This window comes from Leopardus geoffroyi, chromosome B1 (genome assembly GCF_018350155.1).
Source record: "Leopardus geoffroyi isolate Oge1 chromosome B1, O.geoffroyi_Oge1_pat1.0, whole genome shotgun sequence".
NCBI lineage: Eukaryota > Metazoa > Chordata > Mammalia > Carnivora > Felidae > Leopardus > Leopardus geoffroyi.
Genome location: NC_059327.1, coordinates 113,554,633 through 113,575,258, shown reverse-complemented (window position 1 = coordinate 113,575,258; position 20,626 = coordinate 113,554,633). Strand labels below are relative to the sequence as shown.

General features: G+C 41.9%; 1 protein-coding gene across 1 annotated transcript in view; it reads left to right on the top strand.

Moving 5' to 3' along the window:
* Positions 1 to 12,702: 12,702 nt before the first annotated feature.
* The window catches only part of MCUB (mitochondrial calcium uniporter dominant negative subunit beta), a 91,336-nt gene continuing 83,412 nt past the window's right edge, over positions 12,703 to 20,626 (top strand). The window contains 1 exon segment of the mRNA XM_045470605.1: positions 12,703 to 12,935. Within this exon segment, the coding sequence (XP_045326561.1) occupies positions 12,834 to 12,935 (102 nt within the window). The 5' untranslated portion in view covers positions 12,703 to 12,833.

Sequence of the window (20,626 nt, the reverse complement as noted above, 5' to 3'; positions counted from 1 at the left end):
GTGCTGACAGCTCAGAGCCTGGAACCTGCTTCCGATTCTGTGTCTCCCTCTCTCTCTGACCCTCCCCCGTTCATGCTCTGTCTCTCTCTGTCTCAAAAATAAGAATAAAAAAACGTTAAAAAATTTAAAAAAAATTATTATGGGGAGACGTTGCTTCAGAATAACCGTAGAGGAAGTTTGATTCATTCTCTGCTTCTACCTTTATCAGTTCCTTTCTACTATTTCTGTTGGGTTTATTTTTGCTGCTGTTTTTCTAGCTTCTTGGATGGTAAGCTTAGTTTATTTTCAAACTTTTCTGTTTTCTGATAAATTCATTTAAGACCATGTAATTTCCTGAGTAGTGAAGTTTTAATATTAAGTCTTTCATTTCTAGTCACTTTTAAAATAGTTCCCAATTTCCACTTATTTTCTATTTAATCCATGACTATTTGTGTCATTTAAATTCCAGTGGGATGGGCATTGAGGAGGGCACCTGGGATGAGCATTGGGTGTCGTATGGAAACCAATTTGACAATAAGTTGTATTTAATATAAAAATAAATTCCAATGGTAGTGATGCTTTGTCTTTTTGTTAATTTCTAACTTCATAAACATAGCTTTTTGTTATCAGGTTTAAAAAATTTTTCGAGAATTCCTTTGAGGCCTGATATATGATCATTATATTGTGAGTCATCCATAAGCGTTTGAAAATAAATATTCTAATTTGGGTACAAAGTCCTTTCTGACTCTAATTGTTAAAAATGAAGGCCTTAGGGGCTTTGGGGTGGCTCAATCCCTTAAGCGCCTGACGCTTGATTTCAGTTCATGTCGTGATCTCACTGTTGTCAGGTCGAGCCCAGGGCCAGCGTGGAGCCTGCTTAAGATTCCCTCTCCCCATCTCCCTCTGTCCCTGTCCCCCCCCCCCGCCCCCCCTCCATCACCTCTACCCAACGAGTGTGCACCAACACATACGATGAATGAATGAATGAATGAATGAATAAACAAATAAATAAATAAAAATGAAGGCCTACAGCCTGGAGGCAGAATAGGGTAAAGGAATATCCTTCTCTAGAATTTAATCAGGGGGTGCCTCCAAGTAAGGTATCTGAGGGGATCGAGCCCTCAACCACCCTGCCTGTCCATCCTACAATCCAGTATTGCTGGCATCTGCAGAGGACCTATGAGAGGTTGTTCAATTCAGATGATTTTATAAGACCAGGTGACAAAAAATATAAAGTTTTTGTAAATAAACTTTCCTTTAAGCACCTTAACTGAGGCTAGACTCTTTGCCAGTGGCAGACAAGCACTACTAACCCTAAATAATCCAATATCATTATTGTTTGGCTTACCTGTAAAAAATTGAGTTCTGCAAATGGAAGGTGGTTTGAGGACATAAGTGAGTAGTGTCTTCAAGAGCAGTTTGTGTATGAGTCAGTGGATAAAATCTATGGACTAGTTTTATTATAAGTTAATGTACAAACCTAAATGTTGAAGTCCTAATTAAAAATATAACACAGGGCTAAAACAAGGGCTCAAACTTTTAAAGGGGCACTAAAGCCTCAATCATTAAGATAATATGTAAATGTAATTTTTTAATTTATTTATTTTGAGAGAGAGAGAGAAAGAGAGCACAAGAGCAGCAGAGGGGCAGAGAGAGACGGAGAGAGAATCCCAAGTAGGCTCTGCATTGTCAGCACCGTGAGATCATAATCTGAGTTGAAGTCATGAGCCAAACACTTAACCAACTGAACCACCCAGGTGCCCCTAATGTAATTTTTTAAGTTAACATACAGTGTTGTATTAGTTTTAGGTGTACAATATAGGGATTCAACAGTTACATGCATCATCTGATGCTCATTATGACAAGTGCACTCCTTAATCCCCATCACCTATTCATCTCTGGTAACCATCATTTCTTTTTTTTTTTATAATTAAGAGTTTGTTTCTTGACTTGCCTTTCTCTCTTCTTTTTAAGAATTTTTTTTAAATGTTTATTTTTGAGAGAGGGACAGAGACAAGAGTGTGAGTGGGGGAAGGGCAGAGAGAGAGGGAGACACAGAATCTGTAGCAGGCTCCAGGCTCTGGACTGTCAGCATAGAGCTCAATACAGGCATCGAACCCATGAACTGTGAGATCATTACCTGGCAGAAGTCGGATGCTTAACTGAATGAGCCACCCAGGTGCCCCACCTTTCTCTTTTTTCTTTCCCCCTTTGCTCATTTGTTTTGTTTCTTAAATTCCATGTATGAGTAAAATCATATGGTATTTGTCTTTCTCTGACTTACTTCATTTACCATAATACTCTCTAACTTCATTCACGTCATTGCAAATGGCAAGATTTCATTCTTTTTGATGGCTGAATAACATTCATTGTATATATACCGCATTTTTATCCATCCATCAGTCAATGGATACCTGGGATGTTTCCATAAATTGTAGATAATGTTGCTATAAACATCAAATGCATGTATCCCTTTGAATCTGCATTTTTGTATTCTTTGGATAAATACGTAGTAGTGCAATTTCTAGGTAAGATCATAGGGTAGTTCTGTTTTTAACTTTTTGAGAAACCTCCACGCTTGTTTCTTGTGTGTTTTATTTTAGCCATTCTGAAAGGTATGAGGTGGTATCTCATTGTAGTGTATCAACATTTCCCCTGATGATGAGTGATGTTGAGCATCTTTTTATATGTCTGTTGGCCATCTGGATGTCTTCTTTGGAAAATGTCATTCATGTCTTCTGCCCCTTTTTTAATTGGATTATTCATTTTTTAGCTGTTGAGTGTTAGTTCTGGATACTAACCTTTTAGCAGATAAATCATTTGCAAATATCTTCTCCCATTCCATAGGTTGCCTTTTAGGTTTGTTGATTATTTCCTTTGCTGTGTAGAAAGAAACATTTTTTATTGTGATGTAGTCTCAACAGTTTATTTTTGCTTTTGTTTCCCTTGCCTCAGAAGATATATCTGGAAAGAAATTTCTATAGCCAATATCAAAGAAGTTACTACCTGTGTTGTCTTCTAGGATTTTAAAAAGATTGTATATCTTTAATCCATTTTGCATTTATTTTCGTGTATGTATAAGTGGTCCAGGGGCACCTGGGTGGCTCCATCGGTTAAGTGTCCAACTCTGGGTTTCAGTTTAGGTCATGATCTCATGGTTGTGTGTTTGAGCTCCACATTGGGCTCTGTGTTGACAGTCCAGAGCCTGCTTGGGATTCTCTGTCTCCCTCTCTCTCTGCCCCTTCCCCACTTTCTCTCTCTCTCAAAAATAAATAAATGAATAAATAAATAAAATAAACTTTTTAAAAAGTTGAAAAAAATAAGAAAGTGGTCCAGTTTTCCCAACACCAGTTGTTAAAGAGACAGTCTTTTTCCCATTGGGTATTATTTCCTCCATTGTCAAAGATTAATTGACCATATAATTGTGGGTTCATTTCTGGGTTTTCTATTCTGTTCCATTGATTTATGTGTCTATTTTTGTGCCAGTACCATACTGTTTTGATTACCAGAGCTTTGTAATATAACTTGAAGTCCAGAATTGTGATGCCTTCAGCTTTGCTTTTCTTTTTTAAGATTGCTTTGGCTATTTGGAGTCATGTGCATTAACATACAAATTTTAGAATTGTTTGTTCTAGCTCTGTGAAAAAAACCACTGTTGCTATTTTGATAGGGATTGCATTGAATGTGTGGATTGCTTTGGGTGGTATGACATTTTTTTTTTTTTTAATTTTTTTTTCAACGTTTATTTATTTTTGGGACAGAGAGAGACAGAGCATGAATGGGGGAGGGGCAGAGAGAGGGAGACACAGGATCTGAAACAGGCTCCAGGCTCTGAGCCATCAGCCCAGAGCCTGACGCGGGGCTCAAACTCACAGACCGCGAGATCGTGACCTGGCTGAAGTCGGACGCTCAACCGACTGCGCCACCCAGGCGCCCCTGGTATGACATTTTTAAAAGATTTGTTCTTCCAGCCCCTGAGCATGGAATATCTTTCCATTTCATTGTACCATCTTCAATTTCTTTTGTCAGTGCTTTATAGTTTTCGGAGTACAGATCTTTCATCTCTTGGGTTCGGTTTATTCCTAGGTGTCTTATTGTTTTTGGTGCAAATTGTAAATGGGATTGATTCCTTAATTTCTCTTTCTGCTGCTTCATCATTGGTGTATAGAAATGCAACAGATTTCTGTACTCTGATTTTGTATCCTGTGACTTTACTGAATTCGTTTATCAGTTGTAGCAGTTTTTTGGTGGAGTCTTTCCAGTTTTCTATATATATAGAAATCCTGTCATCTGCAAATAGTGAAAGTTTTACTTCTTTCTTGCTGATTTGGATGCCCTTTCTTTTTGTTGTCTGATTGCTGTGGATAGGACTTCCAGTACTATGTTGAATAAAAGTGGTACGAGTGGACATCCTTGTCTTATAGAGGGAAAGCTCTCAGTTTTTCCCCACTGAGGATGATACAAGCTGTGGGTTTTTCATTGGCCTGTATTATGTTGAGGTATGTGCCCTTCTAAGCCTTTGTTGAGTTTTTATCATGAATGGATGCTTTGCCAAATGTTTTTTCTGCATCTATTGAAATGATCATATGGTTCCTATCCTTTGTTTGATTAGTGTGATGTATCAAATTGAGTGATTTGCAAATATTGAACCACACTTGCAACCCAGGAATAAATCCCACTTGATGATGGTGAATGATTTTTTTTTATTTTTATTTTTTAATGTTTATTTATTTTTGAGACAGAGAGAGACAGAGCGAGACAGAGCATGAACGGAGGAGAGTCAGAGAGAGAGGGAGACACAGAATCTGTAGCAGGCTCCAGGCTCCGAGCTGTCAACACAGAGCCCGATGCGGGGCTCGAACTCATGGACCACGAGATCATGACCTGAGCCGAAGTCAGCTGCTTAACCGACAGAGCCACCCAGGCGCCCCGTGAATGATTTTTTAAATGTATTGTTGGATTCAGTGTGTTAGCATTTTATTGAGAATTTTTGCATCTATGTTCATTAGGGATATTGACCTGTAGTATCTTTTTTAGTGGTGTCTTTATCTGGTCTTGGTGTCAGGGTTCATGCTGGTCTCATAGAATGAATTTGGAAGTTTTCCTTCCTATTTCATTTTTTTTGGAGTAGTTGAGAAGAATAGGTTTTAACTTTAAATATTTGGTGGAATTTGGGGCACCTGGGTGCCTCAGTCCATTAAGTGTCCAGCTCTTGATTTCAGCTCAGCTCAGGTCATGATCTCACAGTTTGTGGGATCAAGCTCCGTGTGGGGCTCCATGCTGAGCATGGAGCCTGCTTGGGATTCTCTCTCTCTCTCTCTCTCTCTCTCTCTCTCTCTCTCTCTCTCCTCTCTCTCAAAATAAACAGAGAAACATTTAAGAAATTAAATAAATGGTAGAATTCGCTGGTGAAGGCATTTGGTCCTGGACTTTTGTTAGGAGGCTTTTTTAATGTTTATTTATTTATTTTTAAGAGAGAGTGAGTGAAGGAGGGGCAGAAGGAGAGGGAGATAGAGAATCCCAAACAGGCTTTGTGTTGTCAGCATAGAGCCCAACAGGCTCGAACACAGGAAGTGTGAGATCATGACCTGAGCTGAAATCAAGAGTCAGACGCTTAACCGGTTGACTGGGCCACCCAGGCATCCTGCGAGTTTTTGATTATTGAGTCCATTTCTTTGTGGGTTATTGGTCTATTTAAGTTTTTTATTTCTTGCTCTTTCAGGAATTTTTCCATTTCTTCTAGGTTGTCCAATTTTTAGCATATAGTTTTTCATAATATTCTCTTATAATTGTGTGTATTTCTGTGGTGTTGGTTGTTTAATGTAATATTTTTAAAAAATCAAAATTAATGAAAAAAATCCATAATGAACAGAATATCAAAATTTTAAATAAAGACTGACTTTGACCCTGCTCATCAACAATTCACCTCACCCTAATCCTAGCTGTGGTTATGGGAAGGTCAAGTGTTAGGTGATATCAAAAGAGATAGGCAAGATTATCTTGGGGTTGTGAGTCTAAAAATCTTGGGGTCATAGATGTATAATTCCATACTTGAATTCTGACTGTATAACCTTAGATAAGTTACTTAACCTACAAGTTTCAGTTTTTTCATGTGTAAAAGGGAGCGAATAACACTTAACCCATTAGGGTTTTGTATTGATTAGACAAGACAATATAAAGTGCTTATACTTGACCCACAGAGGCTCATCCAGCTTTTGTGGAGAATAAAGCTTATATAATTTGGAAGACTCTCTTTAAGAAAAATAATAAAAAGTTAAGAATAAAACTTGGCATGGTAATGAATAGAGTAAATAAGTCATAAGTAATAATTGTTTTAAAAGCACAAACCCCTGAAAGGAAAATATTTTTAAAAATCTTTTGTCCCTACACATCAACTGTAATACTTTTTTCCAACAGTATTTTGGCTACATTCCCGTTAATTAAATTTTCACAGCACAATTTTGTAATACTTCCTATAGAGAGAATAGAAAAGATAACTTTTTTCTCTAGCATGTTGATCTGTTTTATGTCACTGATAGTTTAGAAAAGTGTCTTTAAGGGGCGCCTGGGTGGCGCAGTCGGTTAAGCGTCCGACTTCAGCCAGGTCACGATCTCGCGGTCCGTGAGTTCGAGCCCCGCGTCGGGCTCTGGGCTGATGGCTCAGAGCCTGGAGCCTGTTTCCGATTCTGTGTCTCCCTCTCTCTCTGCCCCTCCCCCGTTCATGCTCTGTCTCTCTCTGTCCCAAAAATAAATAAATGCTGAAAAAAAAAAAAAAATTAAAAAAAAAAAAAAGTGTCTTTAAGCATCGCAACTCACCATTGGTAATGTTATATTAATTCTTAGGATTGTTCTTAAATTTGGGGAAACTTCCATCAAGTGTTTTCCATATATGAGTTGTAATAATTGGAAAACTATTCCACAGACCAGAAATGTCCATTTATTTCAAACATCATTTCTTTTTACTAACCATGTATTTCTGGTCTACGGCGATACCACCCTGAACGCGCCCGATCTCATCTGATCTCAGAAGCTAAGCAGAGTGGGGCCTGGTTAGTACTTGGATGGGAGACTAACCATATATTTCTGGTCACCTGGGGAGTAAGTTACTCCACCCAGGCACCCCTGGCAACTGACACTGCTGGGAGAGAGCCTCTGGACACTGCCGATGGAAAGGGCTTATTGCGGAGGCTCTGTCTACACAGCAGCTCAGCACACATACATCTCTTTGGTGCACAACAAACTTCCCTACAATGTATGGGAATCTCGGGAGAACAATTACCTAATGGGAGCTAGTTCATCTATGCTACTTACATACTATTACAGCCTTTTCAAATGGGAATCTATGATCTCCCTTTTCATAAAAAACTAAACAGCTTTATTGAAGTATGATTTACATGCCATAATGTCACTCATTTAAAGTGTACAAATGATTTTTGGCAAATTTATAGATTTAGGGAACAATTACCACAATCCAACTTAGAACATTTCATCACCCCAACAAGATTCCTCATGCTCATTCATGTCACTCCCAATTCCACTGCCAGGCTTTGGCAACTACTAATTTACTCCCTGTCTCTATAGATTTGCTTCCTCTGGACATCTTACGTAAATGGAATCACAAGGGCAATTTTTTTTTTTTTTTAATTTTTTTTTTTCAACGTTTATTTATTTTTGGGACAGAGAGAGACAGAGCATGAACGGGGGAGGGGCAGAGAGAGAGGGAGACACAGAATCGGAAACAGGCTCCAGGCTCTGAGCCATCAGCCCAGAGCCTGACGCGGGGCTCGAACTCACGGACCGCGAGATCGTGACCTGGCTGAAGTCGGACGCTCAACCGACTGCGCCACCCAGGCGCCCCAACAAGGGCAATTTTTAAGACCCTTCCTGTAATCTTGCATTTCTCTTTAGTTCTGAGGTCTTTGTTCCTTCCCTTGAAGCACTTGACCTAAGTACTTCCTATTTCTGCATATTGCTTTCCTGTCTACCTGCATCCATAGTGCCTGGACTTTTATTCAGTCACATCTGTTTTAAGTTGTTCTTGCAATATCTCTTCCTTTCCATTAGCATAATTTTCATTCATTCATTGTTGGCTGAGTTTCTTAAGCAGGTACAGTGCTAGGCACTCTGACACAAAGATTAATAAAACCAAGCACCTGCTCCTGCATTTATAATCTAGCTGGAGAGCCAGACGTAAGTGCAAATACATAGTGTGATAAATGCTACAAAATAGGCAGGCGCTGAGTGCCATGGAATGGTTTATAGTTATAATAATAGCATTTATTGAGGACTCGGGTGCCAGCAAAGTTGATTCAGTTTAAAGTTTCAGGGGCTCCTGGGTGGCTCAGTTGGTTAAATGTCTGACTCTTGATCGCTGCTGGGGCCACGATATCGCAGTTTGGGCCCCACATCAGGCTCCGTGCTGATAGTGCAGAGCCTGCCTGGGATTCTCTCTCTCTCTCCCCCTCCCCTGTTCCTGAGCACACATGGGCACATGTGTACATTCTCTCTCCCTCAAAATAAATAAAAATAAACTTTAAAGTTTCAGGGATCTTTACGTGCACAAGCCTCTTCCAAGACACTTGCAGTGGAGTGAGGGTCTCTAGCAATGTATTCACTTGGTGATACGTTTTTGTAATTTTTCTAAAAGTAAGACTTTTTTTTTTTTTAAGTTTTATTTTCTTTATTTTTTTTTAAAAATTTTTTTTTTTCAACGTTTATTTTATTTTTGGGACAGAGAGAGACAGAGCATGAGCGGGGGAGGGGCAGAGAGAGAGGGAGACACAGAATCGGAAACAGGCTCCAGGCTCTGAGCCATCAGCCCAGAGCCCGACGCGGGGCTCGAACTCACGGACCGCGAGATCGTGACCTGGCTGAAGTCGGACGCTTAACCGACTGCGCCACCCAGGCGCCCCTATTTTCTTTATTTTGAAAGAGAGAGAAAGCATGAGTCAGGGAGGGGCAGAGAGAGAGGAAGAGAGAGAGAATCCCAAGCAGGGACTAATCAGTGCAAAACCCGATGTAGGGGCTTGGCCCCACAAACAGTGAGATCATGACCTGAAACAAAGTTGGACGCTTAACCGACTGAGCCACCCAGGTGCCTCGAAAGTGAGATATTTTAACTGAAATAAAGACCTCTCGCTCTTTTTTCCCCAACCACTTCTCTATCACACATTTTCTTGTGTCAGTTGGCTGAGTAATTATGGCCATTTTCCAGATCCAGCAAAAAGGAAGTCAAGTTGGAGATACATTTAGTTTGGATTTAGTGGGATATTTTTGTGTGGCTTACAGTCACTTCCAGGTTTACTAGATTATCGCTAGCCACACCCATGTAGAAATGACTTCCAAGAATGCTCCTGTCACCTACTGGGCCAACTTACCCCGTGTTGTGACCCAAAAGCACAGAACCAAAGACTGTACTGCTTGCTGTATGAATGTGTCCTGTTGTGCCAAGTTACCAGAAGTTTGTGGCTAGCGAAAGATGACACTTGAAATGAAGGAACCCAGAAACTGCTCTGTGGAATATTCTTCCAATGAATTATTACAGCTCATACACGAAAAACACTTGAGGGAAGTTTCCCCAAATTTAAGAACATTCCTAAGAATTAACACATTACCAATAGTGAGTTGTAACCCTTAAAGACACTTTTCTAAGCTATCAGTGGTATAAAACACATCAACATGCTAGAGAAAAGACAGTTATCTTTTCTATTATCTCTGTAGAAAGCATGACAAAATTGTTGTGCTATGAAAATTTAATTAAAGGGAGGGGTGCCTGGGTGGCTTAGTTGGTTGAGTGTCCAACTTTTGATTTCCGTTCAGTTCATGATCTCAAGGGTTTGTGGGATCGAGCCCCACGTTGGGCTCTGTGCTGTTAGCTTGGGATTCTCTCTCTGTCCCTCTCTCTCTGCCCCTCCCCAGTGCATGCTCTCTCTTTCATAATAAATAAATAAACTTAAAAAAAAAAAAGAAAATTTAGGGGTGCCTGGGTGGCTCAGTCGGTTGAGCGTCCGACTTCGGCTCAGGTCATGATCTCGCAGTCTGTGAGTTCGAGCCCCGCATTGGGCTCTGTGCTGACAGCTCAGAGCCTGGAGCCTGCTTCAGATTCTGTGTCTCCCTCTCTCTCTGCCCCTCCCCTGCTCATGCTCTGTCTCTCTCTGTCTCTCTCTGTCTCAAAAATAAATAAAAACGTTAAAAAAAATAAAAAAAAAAAAAGAAAATTTAATTAAGGGGAATGTAGCCAGAATACTATTGGGAAAAAAGTATTACAATGATATGTACAGGCAGAGTCTGTGCTCCAAAATAGACATTTTCTCCTCCTCTTCTCCATTTTCTCCCTAATTAAACTCTTTTCTTCCTTTTTCTTCTTTTTCCCCCAGCTGTGTTGAGATATAATTGACAAATAAAAAGTGTATATATTTAAAGTGTATAATGCGATGGCTTGATATATGTATGCATTTGTGAATGATTATCACAATCAAGTTAATTAACACATCTGTCCCCTCACATAGTTACTTTTTTTGATGTGGTAAGTTAGATCTACTCTCTTAGTAAATTTCAAGCATACAATGTAGTATGATTAACTATGGTCATCATGCTGTGCATTAGGTCCCCAGAATTTATTTTACAACTGAAAGTTTGTACTCTTTGACCAATAGCTCCCTATTTTCCCCATCTCCCAGCCCCTGGTAACCCCTGTTCTATTCTCTGATTCTATGAGAATGACTCTTTTACATTCCACATATAAGTGAGAATGACTCTTTTACATTCCACATATATAGTATTTGTCTTTGTCTGACTTGTTTCACTTAGCATAACGTCCTCCAGATTCATCCATAATGGTACAAATGGCAGAATTTCCTTCTTTACAGATGAATAATATTACATTATATATTTATTAACAGTATACAATAGATATATAATATGTAATAGAGCATATATAATAGATACATAATTATATGTCACATCTTCTTTATTCATTCAACTCTCCATAGACACTTAGGTTGTTTCCATATCTTGGCTATTAGAAAAAAAGGGAATCCTTGCTCACTATTGGCAGGAATGTAAACTGGTACAGCTATTATAGAAAATGCAATGGAGGGTGTTGAAAAAATTAAAAATAGAACTACCATGGACCCAGCAAATCCCACTATTGGGTATGTATTTGAAGGAAATGAAATCAGTGTCACAAAAAAGATATCTGCACTCACATGTTCATTGAAGTAGTATTCACAATAGCCAAAATTAACTCCCCCACCCCTGTTTGGACCTTGAGGAAAGAACTCAGGTAAATTACCTTCCCACGTGGACTTAACGTTTCATGTGTCACTATCCAGGGCAATTGTATTTTGAAACACAGATGCTAGTTAACACATATGAATTAGATTTTAATGGTGGCAAAGCTTTTGCTATCATAGAAATTTCCATCTTTTTTCAATGAAGAAAGATCATTATTAGGACAGATTTGCCACTTGTTGCATTGTTTGGCAGTTTTTATTCATTACTTCAAGCCTTTTGCAGACTTAGCAACTTATGACACAGGATGCCCAGTTAAATTTGAATTACAGATAAACAACAAATAATTTAACCTAAGTATATCCCAAATATTCCATTTTTCTTTAAAGAGTTCGAGCCATGCAATATTTGGGACATACTTAAATACTGTGTTGTGTATTTGAAATTCAAATTTAACTGGGCATCCTGTATTTTATCTAGGAGCTGTATTGTAAGTAAGTAATCCAAGCTCTCAGCTTGGATTCGGTTGCTCTGAAATGCTGTTTGTTTTTTTAAACAAAGTCTCCAAGACAAAATATTACATTTCCCACTTGCTGGGAACACTACGTTCCAGTTCCTTAGTTCTTTCTCTTAAAAACGTGATTGCGGGGCGCCTGGGTGGCGCAGTCCGTTAAGGGTCCGACTTCAGCCAGGTCACGATCTCGCGGTCCGTGAGTTCGAGCCCCGCGTCAGGCTCTGGGCTGATGGCTCAGAGCCTGGAGCCTGTTTCTGATTCTGTGTCTCCCTCTCTCTCTGCCCCTCCCCTGTTCATGCTCTGTCTCTCTCTGTCCCAAAAATAAATAAACGTTGAAAAAAAAAATTTAAAAACGTGATTGCAAAGAGTAGCCAATTCTGTGGGAGAGCCGGTCCCAAAGAGCTGCAGGTGGGCCACCATCTAGAGAACAGCAAACATCCAGCAGAAGTAGGCCTTGAGCTGACCCTCTAATTGGAGCTCATTGGCCATCACAGTCCTTGGCACAACCCTTGGAGCCAAGTGCGAGCCGGAACCTAGGCGACCTGCTTCTCTCCCCCTTTCCCACTCAGTCTTTGAGATTAACTTCCAAAGGGACCCTGCCTCTCTCCAGATCCCTGACGCTCTCTTCCCCTCACCCCCGCGCCTCCTTGCCCAGTGGGCGGGAATCGAGAAGCTAAGTACTCAGAATTAACAGCGAGCATTGAAAGCAACAGCTCCCAAGGGTGTGATCGCCTGCTCTCGTTCAATCCACAAGGGTCTTCCGCGGGTAAAAAGATGAGCCGGCCAAGCGTTGGCGCTGTGCCCCCTCCAAATCTAAGCTGGGGGAGGGCGGTTCACTAGCGCCCCTCCCCTTTTTCTTTTCTTTCTTTTTTTTTTTTTTCGGTCGGAGGACAGAAAACTGCCCCGCGCGGCGCCGGGGCGCGTTCGAGAGCCGCGGGAAGCGGGACACACCCTCCCCTTAGCCCGCCCCCCGCCCGGCGGCGCGGCCCCGGCGCTGGGAGGCGGGGGCCGGTGGGAGGCGCGGGGCGGGCTGCGCGCCGCGAGAGCGACTGCTGCCAGCGGCTGACGATGGCCGGCTGAGTCGCGCGGCAGCCCGCGCCCGGGCAGGATGATGCTCCTGAGGGGCCCCTGGCCGCGGCGCCCGCGGCTGCCGCCGACACCCAGACCCGCGGGCCGAGTGCATCTGCCGCCGCGAACGCCGATGCCTCAGGTGCGACCGAGCCCGGCTCCGGAGGGGTGGGGGCGGGGGGAGGGCGGCTGGAAAAGTTTGCGTAGCGCAACTTGGGCGGCGGCGAAAGCCGAGCGGCCGGCCGGCAAGTTCTCTGCGTGTGGCTGGCCCTCCGGCTCCGCGCGCGGGCGGACCGCGGCAGGTGGGCTCCCGGGCCGCAGACGTGGGTCCCAGGCGCCGAGGGAAGGCGAGGCCCGGGCGGCGAGGAGGCGCATCACCTCGGCCACTGGGCGGCGGCCCGGGGAGCAGCAAAATCTCCCCGGGGGGCGGTTTCTTCGCGGCCACCGCGCGCTCAGGAGTTTTCAGTCACTTTGCCGCCGGCTTGGTGGTCGGTGCAGAGAGGAGCTATAGAAAAACGGTCGAGCGGAGGGGCTGCCCCCCGGGGGTGCACTGTCGTAGGAAAGTGAAATTTCCAGCCTGAAAACCGCCAGCCCCTCCCTTCTAAAAAGAGGGAAGAAAAACTCGCGTTTTGTTCCGACACGCGGGTGAATCATGAGTGTGTGTCGGTGAGTAACAGCTGGCTTGACACAGTTGTATTGTGGCCAGTGTGGAACCATAGCTTGGAGCAGAGGGAGGGGAGTGGATGCGCCCTGGAAAAGCCAGGGGGAAATGCTGCGCGTAACTCGGATGGGGATGGAGCCTGACACGAGCCCTAACTGAGCCTGATGAGGAAAGAACCCATTAGCAAGAGCCTTCCAGGTGTGTGTGATTTGGGAGCGCGTCTCTGAGTTTTCTCACCCCTTTCCCCCCCTTTAGATTACTTTCAGATTGTTAGAAAAATAACGATTTAGCTGCGCAGTTTGAAAGAAAAGCAGAAAAGAAGCCATGCCATTATCTTGTCACTTTCACTTCCTGTTTGTTTTTTTTTTTTTTCCTCCCAAGTATTTCAGGGCTTCAGAGTTTTGAATGCTGGAGGAAATATTTAAATATTTTTAATTTCCTTTCTTGAGTGTTTGAAAGAGAATGGGGAAAGGGCATTTTATTACTAACGCCTAGGAAAAGGGGCAAACGCCTTGAAATGTAAAATGGTAGACCTCACAAATTGGAGGGAAGGTTTTCCACGTTTGAAATTGTACTTTATTTTTTTTTAACGTTTATTTCTTTTTGAGACATAGAGCATGAACAGGGGAGGGGCAGAGAGAGAGGGAGACACAGAATCAGAAGCAGGCCCCAGGCTCCGAGCCATCAGCCCAGAGCCCGACGCGGGGCTCGAACTCACGGACCGTGAGATCGTGACCTGAGGTGAAGTCGGACGCTTAACCGACTGAGCCACCCAGGCGCCCCGAAATTGTACTTTATTAAAAAATGCTGCACTTTACAGTCAAAGATAATACCATACAGTGAAACAACCCAAAGAACCCCCTTTGCTGTACCACCATTTGTTATTTTTTTAAGTGTATTTTTGAGGGGGAGAAGGGGAGAGAGCCCCAGGCAGGCTCTACACTGTCAGTGCAGAGCTGGGCATGGGGCTGGAAGGAGCCGGAGTCAACGCTTAACTGACTGAGCCACCCAGGTGTCCCTATACCAGCATTTAAACAAAAGATTAATTTAGTTTTCTATTAAGCCCATTTAATAGTAAGTGGAATTTTTACGGAGCCCAAGCCTAGCTGCGCTTTCTCAAATGATCAGCTCTAAGCCTTCTTCTGCGTATTTCCCACCTGATGCTGTTCCCACCTGGTGCTGAAGCATGCCCCAGCAGGAATGTGGATGCCCTTTAAAAGAAAATGATACAGCGGGGCTTATGAGGCTTAATCACAGGGAGACAGGGGTTAGTACTTTGTCTCTAGGTAATCATCCCAAGAAACCTTATATTTGGTTTCTAACTGGTTTTAAGTCTTGCCAGTCCATGCTATTAAGTCAATTTACTGAACTTTAGAAATGGAAATGCTTCCATTTTACTTGTTTGATAAAAGACCCCTTGAAAGAAGAGTTTACTTCTGTATATGCCTCTTTGAAATCATACCATAAACACTCTTATGTGGATCCGGAGAAACTTAACAGAAACCCATGGGGGAGGGGAAGGAAAAAAAAAAGGTTAGAGTGGGAGAGAGCCAAAGCATAAGAGACTCTTAAAAACTGAGAAACTGAGGGTTGATGGGGGGTGGGAGGGAGGGGAGGGTGGTGATGGGTATTGAGGGCACCTGTTGGGATGAGCACTGGGTGTTGTATGGAAACCAATTTGACAAATTTCATATATTGAAAAAAAAAAAAGAAATCGTACCATAAAGAAACTGACAGAAATATCCTGGCCACTTAGTTTTGGCTAGGACTACTAAACCATTTTCTGCAAATCAAATTAACTGGCTGTAGGGACATTTTTCATTCTAAAGTCTCACTGGTTTGTGGTCGCCCCATTTGATATGAAAAGTCCTGTGGCTAAAGACAAGTTATTTTATATATTTTTGCCACAAACATTCAGACCTCTGGAGTCTATGAAAACAGCAGGAAAAAAACAACAAAAGTGATATTTGCAACCCAATAGCTCATAAAATCCTAGCTTGCAAGGACTTGTCATTATAATAGTATTTCAGGTTAGCTTTCCCAATTATATTTGGCCTTTTCTAAAAGTATGAGTGTGTTTTAGAGGAGGATTTAGTAAGTTTGGAAAAATACACATTTTTCATCCTTGTCTGCCAGTATTTGTGGGTGGAAAAGTTTGTCAACATAGGTATGTTTAGTATACCAGGATTGTTTAAGAATGCACTCAGTCTGAAGCGAAAGAGTGCCAGAGTGTGTTGTGTTGCCTTTAGCCAAGGCATGCTCTGGTGTCCATGGTCACGTTCCCGTGTCAGCATCTCTGCTTGTCAGTAGCATTCTGGCTGAGTGGTTGTCAGGGCAATCCATGGCTCCTGCTGGCCTTTCTGTTCTCCAGGAGGCAGCTTTGAGTGGTTATAGCACCTGGTGAATTATCTCTAAACAGAAAGCCCTTACCTAATTGTGCCTTTCTTAATTTGGGTTTTCTGCTGCTTAGTTTGAGAAGTCCCCTGGTAAGATTTCAGAACCCCCACTACAGCATTTGAGTCCCTACCATAAACTGTGTTTAAAACTAAAAAAAAAAAAAAAAAAAAAAAGCAAGTGTACTTTCAGAGTATACTTTTTTTTTAACATCTAGAAACAAAACAACACATGTTTAAATCCCACCACCAAATGTTCATTGAGAAATTGTTTCCACCTTTTGAATTTAAGTCATTCTCATTTGATACTTTTCCTCCCATTCTGCCTCTTGTGTTTGTAATTACTGCAATGTATTCTGTAATACTGGTTTCAGAGCTCTCTCCTGAGGAGAATGCTTGGTTATATGTTGGAGATTGTACTTACACTATAGCAGATACTGGGGTAAAGTCATTCTAGACCAGTTTGTTAAATATTAAACATTACCATCTTCCCAGCACTCAGGTATTAGTGCTCAGTTTTTTTGTTTTGTTTTTTTTTTAGATTTTGCTCTTTATTGCAGTTTACCAATGAGTGTTATGGCAAACTCTAAGCTAGAAAATCATTCTATATCTTAGCAGACAAGTATATGTTGAATGAGGTCTTTGTGAAGCATTGGTAGAAAACCCGAGACAAATACTGGTTGATCTAATAGCTGTGTGAGCTAAATGTGTTTAGGTGCTAGCAGAGAAATGAGCAGCTAATTTAGTTGGCGCTAGGCAGTTGGAACATCTGAGTGCCCACCTGGCCTTGCCACCCGTGAGCTCCCTGAACTTAGCCAAGTCATTCGGTCTGTTTGGGCCTGTTGTATTCCCTTTTCGAAACAAGAAGATTTATCTAATTGGTCCCCAAAGCTCTTGCCATCTTTAAAGTTGCCATTTGTAATTTTACCAGGGGATATAAATATAGTGTTGAATAAAATATTGTCAGTGTCAGAATGGTTGTCTTAATGGTTGAACAGTTCTCTTTTATGATCTTAGGCAGTCAGTAAAATGGCAGTTTTACCTAGTGATTGTAATAACTGTTTTCCCTTTAAGAAGGAATTGAAATTGATTTGACGGGGTAGGCTTGTCAGAATAGATTAAGTCTCGCTCTGATACTTTGTTCTGTCATTACCAGTGTTTTCATCTGTGAAATATTGTTTATTCAAGAGTATCTAGCATTAGAACCATTTTATAATAGACATCTTGAGCTAACCTACAGGCTATAAGCCAATAGTTAATAAACAGAACAGCATAATCTTAGCCATATTCTAGAAGTATCTTCTTTTTTTAGTTCCTGTTTCATTTACCACAGTATTTTCGTGTTTATTTTTTTTTTTTAACAAATATTAGCTCTCTGTTCTCAGAGCTGTATGTTCACTGCATGGTATGGGATCCCTCATCCAAATGTGTTTACTGAATTTTCCACATTAGCATACCTTTTTTTAATTAAAAATAAATTTTCGTTAAGTGTATTTAAGAGAGACAGAGCATGAGTGGGGGAGGGGCAGAGAGTGAGGGAGACACAGAATCCGAAGGAGGCTCCAGGCGCTGGAGCTGTCAGCACAGAGCCTGATTTGGGGCTTGAACCCAGGAAGCTGGAGATCATGACCTGAGCTGAAGTAGGATGTGTAAGCAGTTGAGCCACCCAGCTGCCCCCGCATTAGCATACCTTTTAAGAAACAGCCCTGTGAAACATGGGAGTCAGTTGAAAGGTGCCCTTTAAGAGGACCCATGGAAGAAGTTGCGGTCTGGTCGTAGCATTAGAGTTGTTGGTTTCTCCTGCGCAGATGCGGGAGTTATTTGTACCAGCAGTGAAATGACTGTAGCCAGTGCTGTTCTCCCTGTGCACTGGCTGTCAGCAAGCGTAGGGTCAGATTTTCAACCTACCTTCTAACAAATGTGAAATGATAAGCATTTTACATATTTACCACACTCATGGTTTCATGTTCTCTACCTTCGTTTTTTCCTACATTCACATCCTCACCAATTTTTTCTGAAATTACCTTTTATTCTTTAAATGTTTATTTTTCAGAGACAGAGATAGAGCATGAGTGGGGGAGGGGCAGAGAGAGAGGGAGACACAGAATCAGAAACAGGCTCCAGGCTCTGAGCTGTCAGCACAGAGCCCGACGTGGGGCTTGAACTCACGAACCGTGAGATCATGACCTGAGCCAGAGTCAGACGCTTAACTGACTGAGCCACCCAGGCGCCCCTGAAATGATCTTTTAATGGGAAAACGTGAAAATACGTTTTTAAGAAATTTAAAAAATCAGCTCTTGGTGTTTGAGCAAATATATTCTAAGTAGTTAATTGTGGAAGTGTGGCAAACGAGTTTCTGGTTCACACGGTCTCTGCTATGTGCTTCACCTGGAGAAAGTGCTCACTAAATATTGATTGTACTGAATAGAGTTGCTGTAAGAATCGAATTCTTTGATGCTGTGGTTCTCTCACTCTTCTTGAGATGTAGTTGACATGTATGGTTCTCTCTTAAATGTAGTACTGAAGTTGTTTTGCTGTCCTCTCACCTTTTTCTTCTTAGTGCCTTCACCTGGCCTGAATCTTACCTCCTTGCTACCTCCACTGTCCTCACCTGACTTCAAATATAGTTTGGGTCAACTAGCAATACCTACCAAATCTCTTATTCTGAGAGTTTCCTATTTTGTTAACTCATAAATGGTATTACTTGATTGTACATGATTTTTACTTTAGATACAGGTTCATTAATAAAGGAAACAGCCCTGCAGTCCAGGCTTTCGGCAGCTCTTTGGGGGATAATTAGATTTCTGTCAAGGATTCACAATATTGGTGAGAAATGCTGTATGAAATCACCATAAACAAATTCTAGTGAAGAGAATTTCTCTGAATAGATGTGAGGGCAAGAAATAGGGAGCCATGAAAAGAGAGACAAGAGACGGAACCGGAGTTGAAACGTCTATAGCCTGTGAGCGGAAACAAAAAGTGACATGAAACATTAAACTTCTTATCAAGAAACGGAAACGGGTAGGGGCACAAAGCTTTATTGTGGCAAACTTTAGGGTGGAAAAAAGTCTTCCTGAAGGATCATCCTGGAAGTGTGTGTTCTCTCTGAGGGTCTTTTGGTATTTACTGGGTTGAGACGGTGTGGTTTGCAGAACTGCTGTGGGCACAAGTGGTGATGAACTCTCAATTATTTTGTTGTAGGAAGGCCTTTTTTTTTTTTTTTTTTTCAAGAAATAAATTCTTTGGTTTTTTTTTTTAAGTTTAATTTTTTGAGAGAGGGATAAAGGGAGAGTGCACCCATGTACAAGCGAGCAAGCAGGGGCGGGGCAGAGAGAGAGGGAGCGAGAGAATCCCAAGCAGCTGTCAGTGCGAAGCCAGACACGGGCCTCGATCTCGACCATGAGACCACGACCTGAGGGGAAATCAAGAGTCGGGAGCTCAACCCACTGAGCCATCCAGGTGCCCCGGGAGTGCTTTTATAATGAATGCTCAAATCGCATTTCTGAGGCCTAGGGATGAGTTAGATTATTTTTAACCTCTGAGGCCTAACAGTAAATAACAAATGTCCTGAACCTGGTTGGAAGAAGGAAGAAGTTATTCTTTTTGACAAATTCTTGTTCTTTTCCTGATTCTGTGTGTGTGGGTATGGGTGTTCATACGTGTGGACTGTCTCTTGTTAAATATTTTGTTTTTGGTATTAATTTCCCCAGTGAGCTAAGTGGGATATTTGAAGAGAGGATTTTGAAAGGTGTTTGATGAATTCCTGCTCTTTCCACCAGTAATGCAGCTGGAATACAGGTGTACATTTTTATTACCTGAGAGTTGACAGTAATGTGACCGTAAACCTGAAAAAACATTTTAGAAAATGTCTGCAAAGAGATCAACATAGCATTGGCTGTCTGAGCTCTTGCTGGAGGATGTTTGTGGTAACATTTTATGGTCTGATAACTTATTTCTGCAAGTCTGCTTTGGGAATGTTTCAGATAATATGTAATAAAGCAATTTCCACTTTCCAGGGGAAGGTATGGTTTCTTTTGACCTTGTAAATACCCTTTTATGGGTTATTAGTGAAACCAAGGTAAGCAAGCTTTAAAACATAAGCTGCAGTTGATTGGGAAATCCTGTGGCCTCATGCCATCAGTCCCACTTTCTACTCCATGCCTCCCTTTGTCGGGATCTGTGCTGCTCCCTAGGCAGCTTTATTCCCCGCCCCCCAAATCACCCTTCTTCAGTCTCCTGATTCTACACTTCCTCCAAGGCTTAGTTCCAGCACCCGCCCACCCACTCCCTGGAGCCCCTTTTTGATGAGGTGCACAGGTCTCTGCCAGCAGAATTAACTCCACGTTCTTTTTTCTCTTCCGCAGCACTTAATGCATCCCATGTGTTACAGGTGTGCTTGAATGGTTTTCCCTCCTGCATTCTCTCAGCACCTTGTGGTCAGAGCTATTTCTCCTCACCTCTGATGGCCTCTGCCCTGAATAATACGTGCTTGTTGGGTAGAGGGATGAGTGGACGGATAACTAAATATTACATAGAGTTTCTTAACGGTATGCTTTCTTTAGGCCTAACCTTCTCCATTTCCTCTTCGCTTCATCTAGCCGGGAACACCTAAAGCATTCTTACCTACTCTTCGGGATGTGAGCCTTGAATAATTGAAGGTTTCTAAAAAGTTAATCAAAATGGTATTTATCATATTTTTCTATTAAAAGAAAGCAGTAATCCTAAATAATATTTTGGTTAGTTTTTTCCCTCAGATATGCTTTCAAATCAGGATTTTTA